Source organism: Primulina huaijiensis, chromosome 1, assembly GCF_012295235.1.
Source record: "Primulina huaijiensis isolate GDHJ02 chromosome 1, ASM1229523v2, whole genome shotgun sequence".
NCBI lineage: Eukaryota > Viridiplantae > Streptophyta > Magnoliopsida > Lamiales > Gesneriaceae > Primulina > Primulina huaijiensis.
The window spans coordinates 26,689,111-26,714,570 of record NC_133306.1 but is presented as its reverse complement, the minus strand read 5'-3'; the positions used below and the strand labels follow the sequence as shown (position 1 = coordinate 26,714,570).

The 25,460-nt window shown below is 35.8% G+C and overlaps 5 protein-coding genes across 9 annotated transcripts; 2 read left to right on the top strand and 3 right to left on the bottom strand.

The window, feature by feature from the left end:
- The first annotated feature begins 1,324 nt into the window (after nucleotides 1–1,324).
- LOC140990643 (multiple C2 domain and transmembrane region protein 10-like) lies at nucleotides 1,325–4,916 on the top strand. The gene has a single exon (XM_073460438.1). The coding sequence runs from the start codon at nucleotides 1,637–1,639 to the stop codon at nucleotides 4,691–4,693; it is 3,057 nt and encodes a 1,018-aa protein (XP_073316539.1). The 5' UTR covers nucleotides 1,325–1,636; the 3' UTR covers nucleotides 4,694–4,916.
- Nucleotides 4,917–5,166: 250 nt separating this feature from the next.
- Nucleotides 5,167–9,827, bottom strand: LOC140990650 (uncharacterized). Of its 5 annotated transcripts, none has more exons than XM_073460449.1 (13): nucleotides 9,700–9,827; nucleotides 9,566–9,614; nucleotides 9,387–9,476; nucleotides 9,106–9,183; nucleotides 8,953–9,027; nucleotides 8,393–8,445; nucleotides 7,748–7,898; nucleotides 7,529–7,639; nucleotides 6,781–6,907; nucleotides 6,566–6,663; nucleotides 6,053–6,191; nucleotides 5,588–5,653; nucleotides 5,167–5,502 (listed from the first exon to the last, which is right to left on the bottom strand). In XM_073460449.1, exons 1-13 carry the CDS (start codon nucleotides 9,786–9,788, stop codon nucleotides 5,273–5,275), a joined length of 1,356 nt encoding a protein of 451 aa, XP_073316550.1. In that variant the 5' UTR covers nucleotides 9,789–9,827; the 3' UTR covers nucleotides 5,167–5,272. The 5 variants fall into 5 exon arrangements, with proteins under 5 accessions (XP_073316550.1, XP_073316572.1, XP_073316562.1 ...); XM_073460471.1 differs by having other exon boundaries at nucleotides 5,601–5,653; XM_073460461.1 differs by having other exon boundaries at nucleotides 6,566–6,660.
- A 4,993-nt stretch (nucleotides 9,828–14,820) lies between these two features.
- On the bottom strand, nucleotides 14,821–15,663 carry LOC140970631 (uncharacterized). The gene is made up of 2 exons (XM_073432448.1): nucleotides 15,408–15,663; nucleotides 14,821–15,280 (listed from the first exon to the last, which is right to left on the bottom strand). The coding sequence occupies exons 1-2, from the start codon at nucleotides 15,500–15,502 to the stop codon at nucleotides 15,040–15,042; spliced, it is 336 nt and encodes a 111-aa protein (XP_073288549.1). The 5' UTR covers nucleotides 15,503–15,663; the 3' UTR covers nucleotides 14,821–15,039.
- Nucleotides 15,664–21,050: 5,387 nt separating this feature from the next.
- LOC140990627 (subtilisin-like protease SBT1.2) lies at nucleotides 21,051–23,627 on the top strand. The gene has a single exon (XM_073460415.1). It carries the CDS (start codon nucleotides 21,302–21,304, stop codon nucleotides 23,609–23,611), a length of 2,310 nt encoding a protein of 769 aa, XP_073316516.1. The 5' UTR covers nucleotides 21,051–21,301; the 3' UTR covers nucleotides 23,612–23,627.
- A 139-nt stretch (nucleotides 23,628–23,766) lies between these two features.
- Nucleotides 23,767–25,333, bottom strand: LOC140990633 (photosystem II reaction center Psb28 protein-like). The gene is made up of 2 exons (XM_073460428.1): nucleotides 25,116–25,333; nucleotides 23,767–24,391 (listed from the first exon to the last, which is right to left on the bottom strand). The coding sequence occupies exons 1-2, from the start codon at nucleotides 25,189–25,191 to the stop codon at nucleotides 23,922–23,924; spliced, it is 546 nt and encodes a 181-aa protein (XP_073316529.1). The 5' UTR covers nucleotides 25,192–25,333; the 3' UTR covers nucleotides 23,767–23,921.
- Between the last annotated feature and the right edge of the window lie 127 nt (nucleotides 25,334–25,460).

Genomic DNA, 25,460 nt, shown 5'->3' with positions numbered 1-25,460 from the left:
AAAGTTTGAGGGAACGTTAACCATATATGGAAAAATGAGCCATGCAAAATTTCCTTGAGAGGGCGCGTCAAAGACACTCTCCCGGTGCAGCGAGTGGGCGTTAAAAACAGATCCTTACGCTGACAGGCGTGTTCTCAAATTCCAATCGCAGACAGCTATACTCCACATATCCCGCATTTCACGCGCCTAGGAAGTGCGGATAGCCAACATTCTCACCCGACCCGAATCACTATTGGGGCCTCGGGCAAAGAGATTTTTGTTCCGGGTCCTCTGCACCACGCTCTCCACGACGCGACATCTTAGCGCGTCGAATCACGGCCGTAAACTAAAATCTGCTCCCTTCTAGTGAAGCATACCTCCTTTTGACTTGTTTTCTTAGTCAAAGGCCTAAATATATTTTTTATTCGATTTTCAAATATCAAAATCAATCCCACTAATATTAAGGTTGCGGATGAGTGATGTGATGAAATATAAGTAAAGAGATATTCGTTGATTAATAATATCAATTATATATATATATATCGAATGATAGTTTATTAGTTTTACTCATGGTTATGTTTTTTTTTTTTTTTTCAAAAACTTAAATAGTGAAATTGGAGAGAAAAAGTAAAAAGAAAAAAATTGAAATATGAAGATTTAAATTTTAGTCAATCCACTCTATGATATAAATGTGGATTACCAAATCCACTTCCCTTATAGTTAAATCATTATGTATTGATTTCAAATTTTAATAGCAGATTTTAAAACTCCAATAAATTTATGGTTTAAAAGGGAGGATCATTATTTTGAGTATTAAAGCTGATTGCCTGTCTCTTACCAATTTTTTTGCAGATTTTAGCTTCATACTTCAACGATATACTTTTTAAATTAATCTTTGTTTCCAAGGGAAAAGTCAATTAATTTCATACTCGATAATGTAGTTTAAAAAATATGCGTTAGAAAAAACTCTCTATTTCCCCAAAAACATATTAAATAGATCTTCATTAAAAGCAAAACAGCAGCAATAAATTTTCGTGCTACTAACGTTATTATAATTTATAGCTCATGAGATAATCTTATTCCAGAGATCTCATACATTATTATTATTATTATTATTATTATTATTTATATTCAATATTTTTCTGCCAATCAAATAATTTTATAATGACATTATATTTTAACACAAAATTAAAAACCTGGATAATTCAACATATTACTATGGTATATTTCAAATATCACTTTTAATTAATTTTCTTTTGGCCTATGATACGTAAAATCCAAGTCATTTATATATATTATCAAATAAAAAAAAAATTATTCCAAGCGACTGTCCAATAGCACATCAGATTATGCATGCAAAAAATCCAGATAGATTATCAGCATCAGCATTAATGGCGCGTGGTTAACACCACGAATTCATGCATAGGTAAGTGAGCTGTGTTCTTTCAAAATTTTCTTCAGTCACTGCTGCTATTACACAAAATCCAACAATCCAATTCTCTGCCGGTCACCCCTCTTTCTCCTTAAAAATCTCGTATTACGTTTTTCTCTTCAAAAGATTTCACTAGAACTCCATTCTTCCGCTTTGTCTGTCTCTGTTTAAACAATCGTTTATACTTCATCATACAACGTCTCTTCTTTATCATCTCAAAGAAGCATGAATAAGGAAAGGCTGGTGGTGGAGGTGGTGGGGGCGCACAATCTGATGCCCAAAGACGGCGAGGGGTCTTCTTCGCCGTTCGTGGAGGTGGAGTTTGAGAACCAGAGGCAGAAGACTCAGGTGAAGTACAGGGACCTGAACCCGGTTTGGAATGAGAAGCTCGTGTTTCATGTAAACGACGTTGCAGACCTCCCGTACCGAACGATAGAAGTGAACGTTTTCAACGAGAGGAGGTCGAATAACAGTAGGAATTTCTTGGGAAAAGTGAGGGTTTCGGGGTCGAGTATAGCCAGAGAAGGTGAAGAAGTGGCTCAGCTTTATACGCTGGATAAAAGGAGTCTTTTCTCGCATGTGAGGGGTGAGATTAGTTTGAAGCTTTATCTTTCTTCTAAAGAAGAGGTTAAACAGGTTATCAACGGCGGTAGTGGTGGTGGGAATGGGGCGGCGGTTCCCGGTGGTGGGGTTTCCAAGAAAAGCAAGAAAATGCAGCAGCAGAGCGGGAACTTGGTGGTGCCTAAGCAAATGGGTGTGGGGCTGGGCCAAGAACATGGTAAAACGGGGTCGGTCTTGCAAAATCAGGCCCATTTGAAGAATGTGGAGCCGGGTCAGGGTGACATCAAACCTGTTGTTATAACCACTGTTCCTCGTCCGGTTATTCCGGCTACCTCACCCCGCGGCGTTCTCGGTGGCAATGGCGGTGTGGGTGGTGTCCATGGTGGTGTTGGCGGGCCTTTAAGTGAGTATGCTTTGAAGAAAACAAGCCCACATCTTGGTGGTGTTAACAAGGATAAAACAAGCTCAACTTATGATCTCGTGGAGCAAATGCAGTATTTGTATGTTAAAGTTGTGAAGGCTAGAGAGATTTCTGTATTTGGTGGCGGTGAAGTGGTGGCAGAGGTGAAACTTGGAAATTACAAAGGTATTACGAAGAGGGTTTCTTTGGGGAATGCGGAATGGGACCAAATTTTTGCCTTTTCGAAGGATTGCATACAATCCTCTGTGGCGGAGGTTTTTGTGAAGGAGAATAACAAAGAAGAGTTCTTAGGGCGTGTTTGGTTTGATTTGAATGAGGTCCCGAAAAGGGTTCCACCGGATAGTCAGTTAGCACCTCAATGGTATAGAATGGAGGATAAGAAGGGAGACAGGGCTAAATGTGGTGAAATTATGGTGTCTATTTGGTTTGGAACTCAGGCGGACGAGGCCTTTGCCGAGGCATGGCATTCAAATGCGGCAAAAGTGCATTTGGATGGATTGTGTTCGATTAAGTCAAAAGTTTATTTGTCTCCCAAACTTTGGTATTTGAGAGTGGGTGTACTTGAAGCACAAGATGTCGTGTTGGGAGACAAAGGTGCCTCTATGAATATGGTGAGGTATCCTGAACTTTTTGCTAAAGTTCAAGTGGGGAACCAGGTTTTAAGGACTAGAATCGCTTCCCCTGCTGCAAATAGGAGCCTCTCTAATCCTTCTTGGAATGAGGACTTGATGTTTGTGGTAGCGGAGCCTTTTGAGGACTTTTTGTTGATCTCTGTTGAGGATCGATTGTTGCCAAATAGAGACGAGGCTGCAGGGAGGGTGATTCTTCCAGTGGCGAAGCTCGAAAGGAGGCTAGATGACAAGCCTGTGGTATCTAGGTGGTTCAATCTGGATACTCAATATAGCAACCCAAATGAGACCAAAACTGTGGTGAGATTTGCATCTAGAATTCACCTTCAAGTCTCTCTCGAGGGGGGCTACCATGTGCTTGATGAGGCAACGATGTATAGCAGCGATGTTCGACCCACCGCTAAGCAGCTATGGAAGCCCCACATTGGTGTGCTTGAAGTTGGTATTTTGGGTGCCACCAATATAATGCCTGTGAAAATCAAAGATGGCAAAGGAGGTTCCACTGATTCTTATTGTGTGGCGAAGTATGGGCAAAAGTGGGTTCGAACTAGAACTGTCGTTGATAGCTTGTCTCCCAAATGGAATGAACAGTACACTTGGGAAGTCTTTGATCCTTGCACTGTGATATCCATTGGGGTGTTTGACAATTCACGGGTCGACAAGAATATGGTGTCTGGAACAGCTAACCGGGATATACGCATTGGGAAAGTTAGGATCCGGTTGTCTACCCTTGAATCTGATAGAGTTTACACACATGCTTACCCATTGTTGATGCTGCATCCTTCTGGGGTTAAAAAGATGGGAGAGCTTCATTTGGCAGTACGGTTTTCTTGCGCGAACATGTTCAACATGCTCAATATGTACACCATGCCCCTGCTACCAAAGATGCATTATGTGCAGCCACTGTCTGTGAATCAGTTGGATAGTTTGAGGTATCAGGCGATGCATGTGGTGGCTTCAAGGCTCAGTCGAGCGGAGCCTGCTTTGGGAAGAGAAGTGGTGGAGTACATGCTAGACCATGATTCACACATGTGGAGCATGAGAAAGAGCAAAGCAAATTTCTTCAGGCTCACCAATGTTTTGGCCTGGTTTGTTGCCATGACCAGGTTGCTGGAGATTTTGAGAAACTGGCACAAACCTGTGTACACGACGCTCTTTCTTATTGCTTTCATGATACTCGTGTTGGTGCCCGAGCTTATAATTCCTTGCATATTGCTAACCCTAGCTGTCACGGGGCTCTGGCGTTACAGGTCTCGCCCACGGCACCCATCTCACATGGATACTCGGCTCTCCAATGCTGAGAGTGTGCATCCAGATGAACTAGATGAGGAATTTGATTCCTTCCCGACTAGCAGTAGTGCAGAAGTTATTCGAATTAGATATGATCGACTCAGGAGCGTGGCTGGGAGGATTCAAACTGTGGTTGGGGATCTGGCGACTCAAGGTGAGAGATTTCAAGCGTTGCTAAGCTGGCGCGACCCGAGAGCTACATTCTTGTTTGTGATATTTTGCTTGTTGGCGGCTTTTGGATTCTATCTAGTTCCAATCAGATGGGTGGTGGCTCTCTTTGGTTTGTATTATCTGAGGCCACCGAAGTTCAGGAACAAATTGCCTTCAAGTGCTGTTAGTTTCTTCAAGAGGCTGCCTACAAATGCGGATAGCATGTTGTGATCTGCAATTATTCATATAGTATTATTGTAGTTAGCTCGACTAGGTTCTAGAATTTGAAAATCTTGGTGGTGGAAGGCTTTTGTTGTAATTTATCCGAAGTTTGTTTCCTGGTGATTCTAGGCTGGTGTAGAGGTCACCTCATTTGCTGCTTGTCAGCTTCTTTAAATGGATGTAAATCATGTAATCTGTTCCGAACCTGAAGCCGTTCGACTAAAATTCATTTGTATGTATGACTTTGTATCTCACCATTATGTTCGATGCGCCAAGAAGTCAATATAAATAACGAGTGAATACAGATATATTCGTATATACGCATAAATTCAACACAATCGTGAAGCAAAGATGTCAGGAGTTGTAAATATGGAAGTTCATGACATAAACTTGTTACCTTTTGCTTGTGCACAACATATACAACACGAAAAGAAATGCTACTTCCTGAAATTGGATGCTGTTTCTGTCTATAATCTAGAACAAAAAGGAATAAATGCCTTCCTTGGATCATAAAATATAATTCAAAGTCTGTAATCATGAATAAGACAAAATGAGAGTATATATATTTTTTTGAAAATAAGAGTATTCTTAAGGCAAGTTTTCCAGCAGGTATATCAGGATATCGGTCCAAAAAAACCCCGTCAAGAATGCTAAAAAAAACACCCCAAGTTGACGACCGGATACTCCTTTTAAGTCAGCCACCACATAAGTACCACGGCCACCACCTGGGATCTCTAGATTAAAAAAGTAGTCAATCTGGAATCTGTGCGTTGTGGAAGACCGGTTCTGGCTCCCAGGGCTCTGCAGCCAATAGCAGCCTGTAAAATTGATGTAAATCTTGGGTAACTTGTTTTTCTTGCAGTCATCAGACGATATACTATTATCACTATAATTATCACAAACAAGTTAAACCGACCACTTGAGAGGCAAAAGGCAGCATCTTCTCTGGTGCCATGTTGGTGCAAAGAGCTACAAAGTTGGAACCAACAGTAAGGTAAACACAGAATCAATGGTCCAAAACTAAAACGAACAGAGACTTATCACCAACTGGATACAGAAGGCAAAGGTTTTAACACTCTTTCAGGAAACAATTCAGTTTCCCACCAACAGAAATCAAGAGAGAATAAATCAATTGAATTGGCAGAGAGTAGCCATTTCTCTTCTATTTGGTTTTGGTTTTGGTTGTGTGTTTATTTTGTTTTATTATTTTTTTTGTGGAGAGTGCAGTTCAAGAGAAAAGGTAACTGGAGAATAAATGGAGATAAAATGCGAAAAAGGAGAGCTAATAAAAGAAAAGCATGCAATGAAGGTCCGTGGTATATAATAAACTGTAGAAACTAAGACAGCAGGATATATTATGATACTAACCATAAAGAACTGCTCCTATGAACGAATCACCAGCACCTGTGGTATCAACAAGTTCTGAGGATGGAATCTTCTCAGCCGTTCCTATGAGAAGCCTGCCGCACACAGTGCCAATCCCGTTTGCCCGCAGTTTCGCCTCATTCTAAAAGTTATATTGCAAGGAAACAAAGCATGGGAACAAGATTAATGCAGAAAAGTAAGGGAAACGCACACCCAATTTTCATTGGTGCTACTTAAGACACACACACAATCAATTGTAACTATATGGCAAAAAATACTCTTCTGGTGATCAGAAAAACACTAGTCGTCTTGTTTTATTCTTGACTGCCTAACGACCATACAAGACCAAAAGCTTAGGCATCAAATGGGTCAAAAATCATTCTTCTACTTAGAAGGCTCGAGTGGCTTCTTTGATAGCCAAATGATATGCAACAATTACATGATAACAAGAATATCAAAGAATGGTGAAAATTAGTTTATCTAAAGAAAAAGAGGATTTTGGAAAAATGAATTTACTGATGCTACATATGTTGGAAGAGTAGTGTCATAATCCTTTTTCTGCTTCAGTGTCTCCAATACATCATCTACGTCTATTTCTTCAGAATGAACGTCTTCTGCAAACAATTAAATGGAAGGTAAGCCAAATACACAAGAAATCATCGATAAGATCAATTTGTCACTACCTACCAAACGACTTGTAATCGACAGAATAAAGAAATATAGTCACATACCACATACAGACCTTTCCAGCATGATGCACCCATCCTCCCCTATGGTGACTACTACGAACTTGATATTTGGCAACTTTAGAAGCATGGAAACAAGGGCACTTGGAACAGATGGAGCACCTGTCCATGCCTGAGAGGAAAAAAGAATCAGAGAAGAGATAACCTACATTCTGCTATATAATTACAAACAAAATTATTGCATCCGTAAAAATAATTATTTCAAGATCTTGCAAGACACCTCACTTGGTGATTTCACACAAACCTGTATTATACATTTCAGAATGTTTCAGTCCAGATAAAATGCTTGTACTTCTAAGAGAATTACTCATTTTCCACAAGGTTGGAGTGAAAAAACTAAAAGAAAAAAAAATATGTGACCTAACCTAATCGATATTTGCTTCTTGCCTGCATTGGATACGTCACAGATGCTCATGATGCCACAAATTAAAAATCTAATTGTGGAGTCATGAAAGAAGTCACAAAGTAATATATACCAGCAGTATTAATTTGAATTGAAACGAATCTACACAAGCCAAAGTGAACATTATATACTTTACTTGGAAACCGACAAAACATTATTTCAGTAATAGGTCATCGGTTTCATAGATAGAGGATAGTATAACTCAACATGTTTATCATGTAATTTGCTAGTGAAGGCATGAAACACATCCGTCTGTCAACCAGCCAGTATCAAATAATGTAGAAAAGAAATAATACAAACAATACTTCTTAAAAGAATGATAAAGCGTGCCTGTGGAAATTTAGCAGAGCATACAGCATAGCTAGACAAACTCAAAAGATCATCCAGCCCTTCTCTCTTCCTTTCGGCATCAATTAGAATCGGAATACCTCTGCGTGCTGCCTGCACCGGAAATCAAGAAAGTACTATTTTCTCTCTGAAGGAAACAAACATTAAATTAACAAGCATGACTGACACAAAAGGTAAACAAGAACATCAAGTTACGATAACCTCCTGAGCCACAACGAGAGCGGTTTCATGCAGCCTTCCATCAAAATAAACTATTTTTACTCCATCCAATGCTTCTAATAAGTTTGATTCTGGTAAATCATCAGGAATCATGGGAGGGTATCCTGGAGTGTGAATGCAAGTGCGTGTTTTCCTGAAACACGCAGGACAATAATTCTGAAATGATGTTTGTGCACAAATGCATTTTTTTAAATGAGTTTCTTAATATCTACTAAAAACACGCATCTGAAGAAGAGTAATAACTCAGAGTAAGGAATGTTAAAGGGGGTACTCGGTCATCAAGGTTTTAACTTCAACAAACTAATTCTATAAAATCCAAAATAGTGGAATTATACTTTAACTTAAAGCACCACAAACCTGCGATTTTTAGATCAAAGTAGAGCAATCACACAGTTGTACAGGAGACATGTCATGGGCAATCTCACAGTTATAACATAGCTAAAATCAGAAGTTCATGACAAATATGATGATACTTTATATGATTTTACAATATCAGAAATGAACCTAAAATCTGTTTACAAGAGAAATTAAAAAGATCGAATTTCAACGAGCAAAGCAATACAAACAGGAAATACCTAAAAGGGCCCAACAAATAATAAACTAGGCAAACAATGGAGAAATACTCACGTTTGGTCATCAACAATGATATAGGTGAATGGTGAGTTGCCCCCCTCAGAAACCTAGGAAAAAAAAGAATGAATCAAGATTGCAATTATGTGGATGCTGTACAATACAATCATTTTGTCCATACAGGTCCATGATGATCAGAAAAAGCTTGCAGAAGATACACATTTCCCTTTCTTAGTTTGGAAATCAATTTCCAACACATTTAAATTAGAGTCTCAACCCAAACAAATGAAAAACTAAGATTCAGTAAAAGAGTGTTATTTGGGCATAAATCCAGGAATACACTGTTCGCAAGATTATAAAGCTACCATCACAACTTCAGAGTTTTACGCTGTACATACAATTAAAATAACGAGTAGTTTCACACATCAAAAACCCGTTTAAGGTATACTCTGCAGAAGTGAGTGAAACTTGCCAATAGAAACTGAATTATTCAAGTTCTTTGAGTGTTGACATCTGTTTTAGTCTTCCAAGTTATTATCGACCAAGGTGAATTGTCATTAAACTCCAGATTTTGTAATTGAAGCCCAAAACTAAAAGGGTGTGACTAGAGAGCTTACTGCAACAAACGATGAATCTACACCATCAGCCTCTAGTTCCTCCAATATTCTCTTACCTTGAGAGTCATCTGCGACCTAAAACCAACAACAAAATGCATTCAAACTGTCCATCTCCGGAACATAACAGGTGAGCAATAACTGAAAGCAAGAAACCTTGGAAATCAGCCTTGGTTTTAACCCCAAACGAGCAGCACAAGTCAATGCATTCCCTGCATTTCCACCTCCTTGAATCTATCCAACAAACCCAAAAGGATACCAAACCGTTCAACGGACATAGTTGTGGCAGGAATTGGTCACAGCAAAAGACAATGAAAAATATTTACTCAAAGGAAAGAAAAACCATCGTCGTAGGCATTCTCGTTTTACAGTAACAAGGAAAAATGTCAGCTACTTTCTAGTTGAGAACCAACAAAATACTCGTAACAATAAATTACCATGGCGCTAGTGCTTCTAATCTTATCATCCGGCCGTGGATAAGTAGCCACCGCCGCCAAGAAATCCACATTCGCTGATCCGACACCCAACTACTTAATCAAGCACAACACAACCCATCAAACAGACAAACGAAACAATTTTCAACAATATCAAGAGAGAGCAATCGATGGTATCTCACAATAACGCGATTTTCAGGGAGAGGAGGCAGAACGGATGACATTTGGAACCTGCAAAAGCTTAGACAACAATTGAGCTACGAATTCACTAAAATTGGAAATTCTTGGAATGAAATCAAAGTATTCGAAAAAACACCTGGGAGAATAGAAGGAATGACTTGGAGGAGAAAGGAAGAATGGGGAGCTGACACAAGGATTTGAGCGTGGCATTGGTGTTGCTGCCATTTTCTTTCGCTATGGATGAAACAATGTACAAACCACACCTTTTTTTAAAAAAAAAAATTTCCCTGACGTTTTATATCAAATATTAGTTCCTCTAGAATATAGAAAATTAAAATATACTATAAATGACTCCAATATTATAAAGATTTGATAGTCATTGTGATTATTTTGATTATAGCGTAAATAAATTAAAAGACGAATTTGGAATTTCTTATGTTTAAGATATTAAACGATGAAAATGTATGCAAATAGCTAAACTCCTTTTATACTTTGGATTTTATCAATTTATTTGTCCCTAATGAAGGTCATAGTTCTAACAAAAACATTATATTCTAATCTTTTAATTAGACAATTGGTATGAAATATTCAATTTTATTATTATTTTTTTAAAAGTTATGTCACAATATATGTAGTTTACTCTGGGTGGAAATAGCAAGACACGATCACTCCATCCAAAAAAGAAGGATGACTACATCGAGCATTGACGGATCGTCGGAATCCACAGTGATGGATCAAATATCGCAATCGTTACAGTCCATCCTAATCTCCTTCAACTAATGCTTGAGTCCTCCCCAACACGAGTAAATTTCCATTTCTCTCACGAATTGTTAGACCTGTGAATTTCTAAATTGATTTGATTCTCTAGCATTTGTCGGCTTGATGGTTGGTAAGTAAAGATACTCACAGGACTGAAATGCTTTATTGTTTATGTGTTATAAAACGATTGTTTTTGCATATGTTAATGTTTTGATGAATTGGTTGACTGCTATCAAGCATAAAATATGCTCGTAAAATGGTACAAAGCTTCCTATTTTTTGTTGTGCTTTGGTGGTTTAAGAAAATTTATTATGTTGAACTGATTTTTGGTGAGATATTAAGGCTTTGAAGGGATAATTAAGATGGATGTAGATATTCATCGTAACTTTTTATTTTGTTTCCTGAGTGCTATCCATTTATTTACGAAATCCTACAGTCTAATGATATGTACTTTCCTGCACCATTTGAATGACTTTGCAGAAAATTTATGCAATCTGCATATGAACTTTCAACGGCACAAAAACTAACCAATGGAACTGATTATGCGTAAATAAGAGGACTATATTTCGTTTGTTTAACTTGAAATTTTTATAGATTGATTGGCCGTTTGATTTGATTATGGTGTTTAAGTGGTTTTGATAGTGCTATATATCCATGTCAATTCATCGTGCGTGTACTCATGGACAAGGTTTTTAACAAATTTTAATCTTCTCGATGAATCTTCACTTCGATATGTTATCCTTAATTTTGTGGATATCTTCCTGGTTAAGCATATATAGTTTGGATTTGTGTAGTAAACTTATAAAGGAAATGGTAGAAGGCATAAAGTGGTTTGGTGTCAAATTTTGGCAGGCACTACTTAGCAAGCTCTCAAAAAACCTCTTGTCCAAGACGTCTGATTATAAAAGAATACGGAGCTGGTAAGTGTTAGAATAATTGCTAAAACCATTAGCGTAAAAACGAACTTGTAGAGATAAAGTAATAACCGAAACAAGTGTGATGTTAACAGTATGACTATTATGTAAAAGAAAACAAAACCAAACCGAGGCCTGTGGCATGTACAGTTTCCTTAAAACAGATTCGCCCTCTCCGGTATGTGCGTCGAGGTTTCAGCGGACGTCTGTTTCCCAGGATACAACGGAACAACCAGCAGTGACTTAGCACGAGACACTACTACGGCGAACTGAAAACGTACCTTTACTTTATCACCGAGATTTTACGAGAGGCCAAATGGAAAGATAACAATATGTAATGCAAGAGAGAGCTTGTAAGAGAGAAAATTTCATGTACTTGAAATGAGAAAATGAACCCACTATTTATAAGTCCCAAAATGCACACCAAGAGTCATGGAAGATTAATTAACTCAATTAATCTTCCCATTAACTCAAGAATATGAAGAGTCAAAACTCTTCAATTAACTCAAAAATGTGGAGAGCCAAAAGACACTCCCACATTCATGAGTCACAATTTTTTATTCAACCTTTAAATTTTTATTAAAATTTCCAACAGTAAGTGCATGCTCCCATGGTCTTGATGTCAACTATCTATCACTTTTGAGGGGGATAACACCTTGATCATGGCAATTCATGGGATTTAACACAGGTTTTAGAGCAGATGCCTCAAGTAATTTCAGCACTTGATGCACATGTGAAAAGTGGATTGCCAAGGTTTTGTCTAATTACTTTGTTATTATTTCATTTTTGTTTTATCTTAAAATCTTGAATATCTATCGATGGATTTGAAGAGCCTAAAATCAGATATATCATAAAATATGAATTGGAAGCAATACAATGTAAAATGTCATGCCTAAGTTGAAAGCTGGATAGGAACACTCTTGACTCATTGATGAATCCCCATTATAAATAAGATATAGAAAAAGATGCTGATTATTACTAATTAAAAGACAAAAAAAAACATGCCAACGTTCATAATTACTGTACGTATCAATGAGAAATGCTCAATTTAGGTTATGCATGACATCGATTGTCACTATATATGAAAAAACTATTTGGAGGAGATCCGAGTTTAATTTTCTCATCAGTTGTCAACCAAAAATAGCATGCATGAAGTTTATCTATGACAGTTGATCGATAAGGCACAAATTCAATAGTTCCTTTTTTGTCTTACATTATGTTCTAATTAGCAAATGATATCGCTCATCTGGATATCATTGTCCAGTGTCTTTGTCCAGAGTTCAGCTTACTCAACATATACTTAATTCAGTCTCGATCTCTTTTCCATTCTGTTATTTCTTCAATTTTTTTTTCTCGTTTTCTTGATAAGTTGGAGTATAAGTTCCCTTCACATGTCAGCAGCCAATAATAATTTGTGCTCTTTGCAAGAATCTGAGCCTCCCCAACGAGTTTCATAAGCGGCCGGGCTAACTAAACTATTCACCTCCCGATCAAGACGAGCACTTGTGTGCGAAATACGTGTAAAATTTACTTGTGAACATGAAAGAGTCCCTATAGTAATTTTCAATTTTGATCTACAGTACCAGTGTGCATGTGTGGATATTGTTGATAATAAAGCTCAATAGACTTGCTTTCCTTCTTCCTTTAATTTCACTAGAAAATCCACTTTTCCGTTGGTTACGTACATCGTTTACTTGCGATCTTAGTGTAAAAAAAGGCAATAAAATTTAACTATTCGATATAAGGTCAATGTCAGTCCAAACTTGATGATAATCATCGCAGATTTGTGTAAGGGGGTGTAGTCCTTTTCCTTACCCTGGAAATTTTAATTATTGGGGCCCTTTTCCCTGATTTCTAAATTAAAATTGTCCAACATTTTATCAAAAAAAGATCTTTCTGGTTGGTCAACACAATATAATTTATATTATAATGGTAGAAACACTTCTCTCTCTCTCTCTATCTCTCTCAAACAAACAATATTTCAACATTGCAATGAAATTAGTGGGATCGATGGTAAATGCATTTGAAGCTTATCTCAAATATTCATATTTTATAAATCTACATAGAAATGAAAATACTGAAAACTATGAAAGTAAACTTAATTCAAAGTAAATTTTATAGGAATACTAAAAAAATGTAAAAAAATATTCGATGCAATTAGTTTAATGCAAATGTGGACAAAAATATTCTATCGGTATATAAATTTGTCAATTTTTAAACTATTTATATATAACTATTAAATGCTGAATGATTGATGTTACTGTCAATGCGGTAAACATTACAAATCACTTGCTTTTATTGACCATTATAATATAAATTCATGTTTTTTTATTTCTTAAAATAATAACAATGCATGCATCTTTCTTATTTTGTAAAAAAATCTGTTGCCAATCGTTCTAATTTTTTTTTTTTTACTTTTTGGATACAATAAAATACAATACGAAAGCATTTAAATTCCCCAAGTGTTCAATTTATTTATTATTATCGCTTATAATATCCAATAAACTTCATGAAATGAATGAATCATCGACCTATTTTTTTAAAAAAATAAATTCCATTTTCTTTTTTCCATAATCACTTGATATTCATAAATGGTAGAAGCGAGACTCAAATTTAATCAATATAGTACGTATTTATTTAATTAAATAATAAAATAGCTACCAAATGCTATATAAATATGTAAAATTATTGGTGTTTTGTTATTTCGCATCCTACAAAACTAGTGTTATCTTATATATATATTGAAAATACTCTCTAAGCATCCAACTATATATATCATACTTTTATTTACATTTTAATTTTTCTTCCACCATTTAGCAAACCATTTTTTTAAATAAAAGTAACAATAAAAAACAAAAGATTCATTCAACATTTCAACCCTCTAAAAAAAGGTTGGAGCGGTATATGCATATGAGAATATTTGACCGGTCAGAGAAAGCATTTAAAACATTTCTACTGAATTTAAAACTTTAGTTTGAGTAGGACATATTCCATTGACCAACTTTTTCCCCCTTTGTTTTACAAGTTTTTCAAACAAATTAAAAGGCACACATTCCCAAAATCCCAATAAATAAACCCCCATTAATCAGATAATCCAATCAATGCTTACACATTTGAATATAAAATTGTTGGTAAATTTAAATTCTTTTAACTGAAAGTTACATAGACCCCTTTTTTAAAACAAATATTTGTGTTAATAACGTCCTACGGAATCGATCGAAGAAAATTTTATCAAATTATCATGTAAATTGGCTTGACTATGATCATTAAATTAGTCAAAGTTTGATCTTAATTGAAAAAAAAAACATTTTAATCCTTTTTTGTTAACGAAAATATACATGTAACGTCACAGCAACACTATCAAAACACAAATACAAAAATAAATCAACTAATGTAATGATTTTCGTAGTTTTCCGGTCAATCAATACCAATGCACTGAATTTCTCCATAATCTAATCCATCGTTTTCACATCTCTTCAACACAAATATCTCCGGTCCACGACGAAAAAAACAGTCATTCGTAGCACAAAGTAATTACAAGTAAACTATATATATACATTATCAAGATATATAGAACTAAAAACTTACCCAAAACATGGCTAATTAGTTATAACAAATCAAATCAAGAGGCTAAACATACATATATATGTTTCCAACCTTAAACTAATCCTGCACAAAACAACTGACAAAATCATATTATGCTACCAATTAATAAAAGATATCATTTAGAAAGTAAAAAAAATACTGTTACATGCATTAATTAGGGTTACAACAACAAGAATGAATACATAATTACTTTTTTTTTATGAGGAAGAAGATGGAGGAGAAGATGCATCAAAAGTGTAGTGTTTATCAACAGCAACAGATACATCCCAAGTGCAGCTCAAACCCTTTGGTATAATCACAAGATCCCCGGCTCCGAATTCCACAGTCTCTTGATCTGTGGTCGAATTCTTGGGGTAAACCTTCACTCTTCCACGAACTAAATAGCATGTCTCCTGTGCATCGAATTTCAGCTGGTATTTCCCCGGAGAACAACCCCATCTGCAATTTAATTAACATAAAAGAATAAGGCAATAACAATACATATACTAATCTTGAATGAGAAAATCTGTGGTATCTTGTTACTCAAAAGGCAAGGGAATGAGAAAAAATTGAAGGGATTGATTACTTTGGCCAAGATTTGATGCCCAGTTCAGAAAGTTGAGACTCCGAAGGGTTTCTTTGGACGATTATTTTCAGAGAATTTGAGGTGTCTGCCGCCATATATGTGTGTGTTTTTAAGGTTTTTTTTTCTTTTTTCTTTTGTGTTTTGCAGATTTAGAAGTTGGGTGGTCAAGAATATGGGGAGTTTGAAGAGATGAAATCAGTTCTAGGTTTAGGTGGAAACTGAGGGACAGAAATAAATTTTATTGGGTTCACAATTACTGATATATAAGTATGTAATTATATAGTAAAAAAGTATGTAATTATATTATGTTATGCGAATAATTGTATTATATTATATTATATGATGTAATCAATTCTTGGATTGTATTGTTACGTATCAATATTATGCTTCGCTCACTACAAATATCCTTTGACCCGTCACATCAATTCCACCATGGTATGCCTGCCACGTGTTTTGCAATTCTGTGTTTCTTTGTATATTTTATACTTTTTTTCTCATGTTTATCCACTGCTGAATATTTCATTTGAATAACTTTGACCTAAATTTTCTTGTTTTCTTAGAAAATCTTGTGACATTATGTTTTACAATTTGATTATGAGAATGGTGTATATCGGTTTTTATTAGATATTTCCGGACAGGAATTATATTTTCTAACATAGCAACCTTATTCTATANCATGCATGTTTATGCTAGATCACTATAAAAGTTGATTCTGTCATTCCGATGATTTGTTCGATTTTCGTGGTCCAGCCTTCTTACAATCACATGAACACACCGATTAATAGACGCCTTGAAAAACTCCTACGGGACACCTCTAATGCTTGAGTCAAGCAGAACATGAGAGAAGATAAAAGATGAAAACAAATGGAGATTAAAAGCCAATTTGGGTTTTTGTTTGGCTAGGTTTGAAGAAGAAACCCCACTTTTATTGTGCTATATACCTTAATTTTATCTCGGGGGAAAAATGATAATGTGGCGCAATATATGACATGGCGAAATGTATTGATGTGCCCTCAATAAATGACAAGCGATTATTTTAGGAGACATCGGATATATATTATGTCCCCAAACTATTACATATACTATTGGTGGAAGTTCATTTGTAACTCTTGCAAAAATCAGTACTGATTAATCCAAAACATAAAGACAAGATATAGTGGTTTTTTAAAATTCAGTGAAAGTTGAAAAAGGAGATTTGATAGTTTAATTTTGAGAGATATTCAACCAGAGATGGAGATGATTTAATTAAATTTGATGAATATATTTTATTTTTGGACTTGACATGCAATTATAAAATATTGGTAAATTTACTATAACCCAATTACAATATAATTTCTTTTAAAAAATTACTCCGTGGATAAGGATTCTATTCCCATGGTCAAAGGGTTGACTACAGATAATCTAATTAGAGATTTACACGTGACGTGATTTCATTAGCCAGCCTTAATTACTGTTTGACAATTTCAAGATAGCTGAGTCTGACGGCATTAATTTTTTTTTTCTCATTTTTTTATTTATGTAATATAATATACTAAAATAATAATAATAATAATAGAAAATACACTGTTTGGTTTGTTTTAAATTTGGCCGTGCAATATACATTGGATTTGGACACCAGCAGGTTCTTTTCACCTAAAAATAACAGGATTCAATGTGTGTACACAGATTGCGCCTAATCTAATTGTTTACGGGCTAATATATGTTAAAAATATTGTAATAGCGTAGTCGACTAATTAATTAATCAAGCATAATTAAATTAAAAGTTATTACATTAAATATACTTGCGTGTGTATAATTTAGTTTTGTTAATAATATCTTATTTTTTCTCAATAAGGATTTTTTTAAACACAACTTTTGTGAGACGGTTTCACGAGTCAATTTTATGATACAGATATCTTATTTTGGTCATACTTTTTATGTCAACTTATTATTGTAAATATGTGCATTATTGACACATTTTATAGACAAAAATTAATGAGACTATCTTTGACCAAATGTTATTTTTTAAAAAGTCGGGTGTTGAGGAAGTCGAGGGTTGCACCTGGCCCATCATTTGGTAGTTTTTTTTTTTAAATAAAAATTCTTTGGGAATTGAGAAGTCCAATAATTCAATGGAGAGCTTGGACTTTATGAATGGGTAAAAATATGCCTGATTGCTTTAATTAATGAATGCACTATTATAAATCACGTGTTACGAGCATTTGAGACAATGGGTGGACTTTATAGACACATTTCCACTAAATGTAGAAGGAAGAAAGAAAGAAAATAATTGAGTGTTCCTATGAGATGATCGAGTTGATGTAGAAGGTGAGCACGATGTCAAATGATTACGAGTTCGATTTCTCCAATTAACATTTTTTCGGTCGAGCAATCGAGTTTTTCACAAAAGACTTGCTTAGTACGGTTTACCTAGTTATATCGAACCCCTACCAAGTCGATCTTGTCACACATGACTTGTCTAGTGCGGTTTACTCGATTAACGTAATTTACATATCATTACTTTAAATTCACTAGAAATTGAGACTTAAAATTTTAATATACATAGATTTAATTTAAGTCGTATTTATATTTTAATAAAATATTAAATATTGGTAGTTTATTTTTTAATAATTAAAACTTTATTTAGTTTAATTGGAGATGTTTGCATAAATACATACATGTATTGAGTTATTATTAATTTAAGCATTTCATAATTTAACAATCAGAAGCCATGAACTTTTCTTGGTGTGTGTTTCGGGCGCCTGTCTCGAGAGGATTCCAATTCTCGAAATTATCCGATGCTTTGATACTTATATGAACAACTATAAGAAATTCTTGCGAACCTTTCTTGTTTATTTTCAAAGTTTCGACTTCTACCTTTCCCTTCGCCTCCGCTTCCTTTGTGCTACGTACGGCCATGTTCGGCCATTCCGTGTTGGTGGCGACGAACGAGAGGTCTTTATCCGCTTACTTTCCAAATCTGTAAGCCACCGGAATAGGAAGATTTAGACCTTCGTTTGTGGTCAATTTGTATCCGATATTTACTACTGCTAACGTTGTTTGAATTGGCCAAGATCATCAATAGGGTTGGCTCCATCGATCCCTATGCATGCAAAGTACTATTCGAAATCTTTTTACAGAAGATTTCTTATTGTAAAATCTTTGTTAAGTAATTCATCTAACAAATTCATTATAGATATTGATAAACTATGTTCCGTTTCATATGGTTACGAGAAGACTGACTTTTCAGTAAAAGCTTTCAAATCGTGGGTGAGGGAAGAAGGAAATCCTACTGTTGATCATAAATCAGATGAGATTTTAAGTGAATATCGGGTATAAACTGATTGCAACTGATAGTCTCTTGTTATTGGCTTCGGTGATCCTTCAGTGTAGCCACCACATGTGTAAGCTTTAGAGAAAATCAACGTATCGTAGATCCCACGGAGAACATGCGTGGAAGGTTTGATAAAACACACTTCTAAAAGGTAATCTTTCCATCCTTGTTTGATTATATATAAATCAGTTCGTGTAAAATATATACATAAAATATCAGATCCTGATTTGAGACGTTTGATTTATAGAAACTTGTTTTAATAAAATAACGTTCTCGGTTACAAGATTTTCCAACATTTGTTGTATATAGAATTATGTTTGATGTAGCTTCCGTCTTTCGTGTCGATATTTGTTTTATTTTCTTCAAATTTTAGATTTACTCGGCGGTGAAGCAATTGATATATGCATGTGTGATCTTGATTTGCTTTAATTTTTTTTTATTTATTTTGAGTCTTTGACTGAACCGAATCTTCATATTGTTATTTTACTGATTGATTTTTTTTTTTGTGCGAGATGGATGTATCTATTTTACGTACATGATAATTTCTTGAATCTTGATTCTTTATTTATCTAAACTTGATAAAGATATTTATGTACGGATTTCATAAATTTTTATTATACATTTAAAACTTGAAATAGAGATATCTAAAATTATTGATTTATTTTACATAAAAAAATTTACGTACGATATAAAAACCTTATAAAACAGATATTGAGGGGGCAGGTGGCATGCAAAACAATGAATGTGGATGATCCACGAGTACTTCAATCGGTTTTATATAAATGTATGCCATAAGTCGCGTGGCATTAATCTTGTCAAAAAGTTAATCGTTTTTTTTATATATTTTGATTTTTCAAGAAGCGGAGTTTTGTTTATTTAACAAACAGTAAATAAATCTGTAAGCCACCAGAATATATAGGTAGATTCAGGCTGTCATGATTTGTTGTCAACTTGTACCCGATGTTTACTACTGCTAACGTTGTTTGAATTAACCGAAATCATCGATCGATCTCACGCAAGCAAAGTATTTGAAACCTTTGTACATGAGAAGGCCATTTATTTCTTGTAGTAAAATCTTTGTTAAGGAATTCATTATATAATATTTCTAATTATTACGAGAAGAATGGTTTTCCAGTAAAAAATTTCAGATTGTTTGCGAGGGGAAGAAGGAAATCCTATTGTTGATCATAATTCAAATGATATTTTCAATAGGGAACATCGGCTACAAACTGACTGCAAATGAAAGTTTGTATTTATCTTGTGAATTAAACTAAAAGTGCATGCTTGTTTTGTCTGAAACTACCATGTTGGTGGAAACAACTAGCTAGTTCCGGCTGACATTTTCTTGGTTGATAGGAATATGAAGCATTTCATTTTTCTGGAGTTTTAATTCTTTCATGTGTGTCCTTAGCCATCTTTTGTTTTCTTATTTTCCTTCTTCTTTGAAAATATGTAAGTTATTTTAGTTCGTTCGTTCATTTTTCGCGAAAATTGAACAAGAAAACAAATAAATTTCTAGAAGAAAATCTTTTTTTTTTATTTGCCTTGATTAGATTATTTTTTTTGAGAAAAATAAATAAACAAACATTAAGTTGATCAATATAGTATTATTATACTTTTGAATATAGTAGAATTTTATTAAAAATATTAATATTAGTTCGGTTGTTATAATATATATATAGTGATATAAAATTGATATAACATCTTAAAATTTGAAAAAATATTTTTTTTCATATTATTTTAATTGATTATATTTGAAAACAGTTTATGATATAAAAGTTTTTCTAACTTAGAAATAAATTTTATTTAAAAAAATTTATTATTTTTCATGTATTTAACATATATAAAAGTGTATCTTATATTTTATGTAACATATATATATTTTCAAAATATGAAATAATATAGGAAAGTGTATTTTATTTTTCTTTTCACTTTGTTGCTTCAATTTCCGTGGATTTTATTTTTGTTTGCGTTTATATGAAGACTTCATTTGTTGTTCCGTTTGTTCTTACTGTTGGTCTTCCATCTCAACTTAGTACCCATGCCCGAACCCAAATTCTTACCCATATTTAGAATATATCAACTTAATACGTATTAAATTACTGCCCATCAACAGATTTTAAATTAATTTCACTTATTTGACAATAACCATTTTCAAATATTAGTTTATTTAAGAATCTAAATTTTGCAAGCCTAGAGCGTGCAAATAAATGAAGCAATTGAATAGCCAAAGAAGCAGACAATAATATCAATCGACCAAGATTCGTGGGGTTGTTACTTTTTTATTTGAAAAACTATATAATTAATATATAGCAATAAATATGAACTATATTCCTCGTGAAAACCCACGCTTCACTAAACATGCAAAACCCAAAGGCTCCTTCATCTTCACTGTCTTATCAGTCACACCAAAGGAAACTCGTGAGGAAGAGCTCTTATCTTTCACGAGCTTATTCATATTCTGTCTCAGACATAGCCCCATTTTGAACCCGACTCCGGAGCTTACAAATACCCCGTGTCCTGTCCCAAGAAACATGTACCAGTTCTGTCTCAGTTTCAAAAGTTTAGATTTCCTTGCAAAATGGAAGCCAAGTTTCGGCACATTTTGTTGACCTTATTGCTGGGATTTCTTAGTTCACATGCTCAGAATTTGCAAACCTACATTGTTCAGCTTCACCCTGAGGGGCTTTCGCGTTCTTCGTTTACCTCTAGATTTCATTGGCACCTTTCTTTATTGGAAAATTCTGTTTACAGTGAAGAAGATTTATCCTCAAGGTTTCTGTACTCATATAGTTCCGCCATTGAAGGATTTGCGGCTCAACTCTCACCGTTAGAGATTGAGACGTTGAAGAAATCACAAGAAGTTTTAGCAGTGAGGCCGGACAGGAGGCTAGAGATTCAGACGACTTATTCCTACGAGTTCTTGGGGCTAAGTCCCACCAGAGAAAGGGGTGCTTGGATGAAATCGAGATATGGACGAGGGGCAATTATTGCTGTTCTTGATACCGGAATTTGGCCTGAAAGCTCGAGCTTTGATGATCGGGGGATGGATCCCATTCCACAAAAATGGAAAGGGATTTGCCAAGAAGGGCAGGACTTTAGTACTTCAAACTGCAACAAGAAAATCATTGGTGCCCGGTACTTCAGCAAAGGGCACCGTGTAGCTTCGTTGATATCTTCGCCAAATACTTTGGTGGAGTACATGTCAGCTCGTGATTCCCATGGCCATGGGACCCATACAGCTTCCACCGCTGGGGGAGCTCCGGTTCCAATGGCTGACGTGCTCGGAAATGGAGCTGGTGAGGCTCGAGGAATGGCTCCTGGTGCCCACATTGCCACATACAAAGTATGCTGGTACAGTGGCTGTTACAGCTCAGACATTCTTGCAGCAATGGACGCAGCAATCCGAGATGGCGTGGATGTACTTTCCCTTTCACTCGGTGGCTTTCCAGTTCCTCTATACGAGGACACCATTGCCATTGGAAGTTTTCGAGCGATGCAGCATGGAATTTCAGTCATCTGTGCAGCAGGAAACAATGGTCCAATTCAAAACTCGGTGGCCAATGAAGCTCCTTGGATAACCACAGTTGGTGCAAGCACACTTGACAGAAGGTTTCCAGCAGTAGTTCGACTGGGCAATGGGAAATTCTTATATGGAGAATCCATGTACCCTGGGATTGGATCTCCAGGTGCAGAGAAAGTGCTCGAGCTGGTATATTTCGAGGGTGGGAATAAAGGAAGTGGATTTTGCTTGAAAGGGTCTCTCCCGGTAGCAAAAGTTAAAGGAAAGATGGTAGTTTGTGACAGGGGCATAAATGGGAGGGCGGAGAAAGGTCAGATAGTGAAAGAAGCGGGCGGAGCAGGAATGATTCTTGCCAATACAGAAGTAAACTTGGAGGAAGATTCTGTGGATGTTCATGTCCTGCCAGCAACTTTGATCGGTTCTGAAGAGTCGTACCAGCTTAAAAGTTATATAAACTCAACTAGGAGACCAAAAGCTCGAATCATCTTCAGAGGAACCATAATTGGAAAATCTAGAGCTCCTGCAGTAGCTCAGTTCTCATCAAGAGGACCAAGTTTCACAGATCCTTCGATTCTCAAACCAGATATGATTGCTCCTGGGGTCAACATCATTGCAGCTTGGCCACAAAATCTTGGCCCGAGCGCACTCCAAGAAGATCTGAGAAGAGTAAACTTCACAGTCATGTCAGGGACTTCCATGGCATGTCCCCATGTCAGTGGACTTGCAGCACTGATTCACTCAGCTCATCCAAAATGGACCCCAGCTGCCATCAAATCAGCACTGATCACTACTGCAGACATAACTGATCATCAGGGGAAACCAATAATGGATGGAGACAAACCTGCAAGTCTCTTTGCAATCGGAGCAGGACATGTGAACCCAGAAAGAGCAATTGATCCAGGATTGATATATGACATTCAGCCAAACGAGCACATAACTCATTTATGCTTTCTTGGATACAGCAGATCAGACATTTTTAGCATCACTCACAAGAATGTGAGTTGCCATGAAATTCTACAGAAGAACAAGGGTTTCAGCCTCAATTACCCCTCATTTTCCGTAATTTTCAGGCCAGGAGCACTAAGGAAAATGTTCAGAAGACGCGTAACAAACATACGGAGTACTAATTCCATTTATTCGGTGGAAGTGACAGCGCCTGAAGGGGTCAGTGTGAAAGTCAGGCCACAGCGTCTGATATTTAAACAGGTAAATCAAACTTTGAGTTACAAGGTGTGGTTTATATCCAAGAAAAGAATGAATATGGAGCAAACAAGGTTCAGTCAAGGGTATTTGACATGGGTGAACCACAGAAGCATCTCTTACACAGTTCGGAGTCCTATTGCAGTGACATGGGACAGCCGAAAATGAGAATAATACTCAGTTTAATTAACTGAATCAGCTATAAATTTCTGAATTAATTTGACATTAGGACAGATTTTACACGATATCCGTCTAATTTTAACATTCAAGAGTTGAAGCTTTTCTATCTTGTAAGCTCTGAAAAAGATAAATCACACTCCAGATAGAGAATGCATGGAATTCCGTTCATAATGTATGATTAAATCCAATTAATCATCTCTCAAGTTAATTTCTTGCTGTATTTCACCAAGTTACATGAACATGAATTTCATAAAATAGCATTTAAAAAAAATGTAGGGACAAAAAGATATACACTGCCTCACTTTTTTATGAAGGACAGTCCATTCTGGTTGGAATAACGCTCCATAAATCTCATGAACCTGTCCAACTCTCGTGGGGTTCGCATGATGTACTTAGCCTCTATCCCCGCAGGTTTCCCATTCACAAACTTGGCATTAACATCAACTGATTGGATCACTCCTTCCTCGTCAATCATGTAGAAACCGGTTATATCACCAACGACACTAGATGAGTCAAAAACAGAAGGTTCAGTGAATGTGAATATTGCCATTCCATTAGTTCCATCCCTTGACTTGGTTAGCCTCACATCTGGGATTGTCTGTTCGTCAGTCCTTTGAATGAATTGAATTGTTGGTTTCACCATCATTATGCTGAGGGTAGAGATGCTTTGCACCTGTCTTTGTTTTGCAAAGCACAATTGTGGTAGGTGCAAACACAGTCCATTGAAAGATGAGTTCAAAATCGAGTGAACACTTCCACACAATGAGACTAGAAAAAAATAAGATAATTATCATTTACCGCATCATCTGAATAAAGAAGTTTCTTTGTTATAAGCAGTTGATCAAATATCAATACCATTTTGTTTTAACAAATATCCATACCTTTTTTTGGAATACAAAAGAAAGTCAAGGTAGAAGTTTCATACAACTGAATCCATAGCATGAAATTGGTAATATCGACAGCATTGAGCTTTCAAATTGTGCATACTGTGTTAATTATCTTGCAGCAAAATTTCAATCTCGATGAATTTAACCACACCCCTTCACCGTATAAGGCATCTAGAGTCACATTCCGACTTAAAACTTCTTTTTATACGGGGAAATTTATTCCCGCGTCCGGGAAATTATAACCTTTCATAAAGCATACATTTTTAACTCGTCTACAGTGGTGCACTTGTAACACAGAAGATTGCACAAAAAGAGTAATCTTTCATCAAATATTTGGCAGAAATTGTGACATAACCTGCCGAACCCAGAAATCTAGTCGAATTTTCTAAAGATTAAAACATGAAGTAGTTTCATCTGTGCTATTTTTCAAACTTTGTTCCATAAAAACTATTTACTCTTACTTTTCCCCATTAACACTCCATGAAACATTAGTTCAAACTCTTCGTATGTGAGACAGTACATTTCATTCCATTCACCAATAAAGAAAAAAACAGAATCTTTAAATTACAGAACAAAAAGAACAACCTATCAAATTAAAGGGGTACCTGGAATTGAGCGAGATTGGTTGCTCAAACTGTTAGAGCTAGAAAAACAGAAACCCATCGACTGCAGAGTCGCCATCCAAGATTCTAGAGAGAGGAAGCAAATGTCTTAGAGAGAGAGACATGGGCGAGTGATGATACTGATAACGTATTTCTTGGAGCGTGAACTGATGGTGTTGTGCAACGACAGCCATTCACTTTAAACTTTCTTAGTTTTTCACATGTATATATTATAACAACTCGATACTTGTGAGAGAACAAGCGTAGATTCATTTTCCAATCCATGTGATACTTGTGAGAGAACAAGCGTAGATTCATTTTCCAATCCATGTGAAAAATATATATATA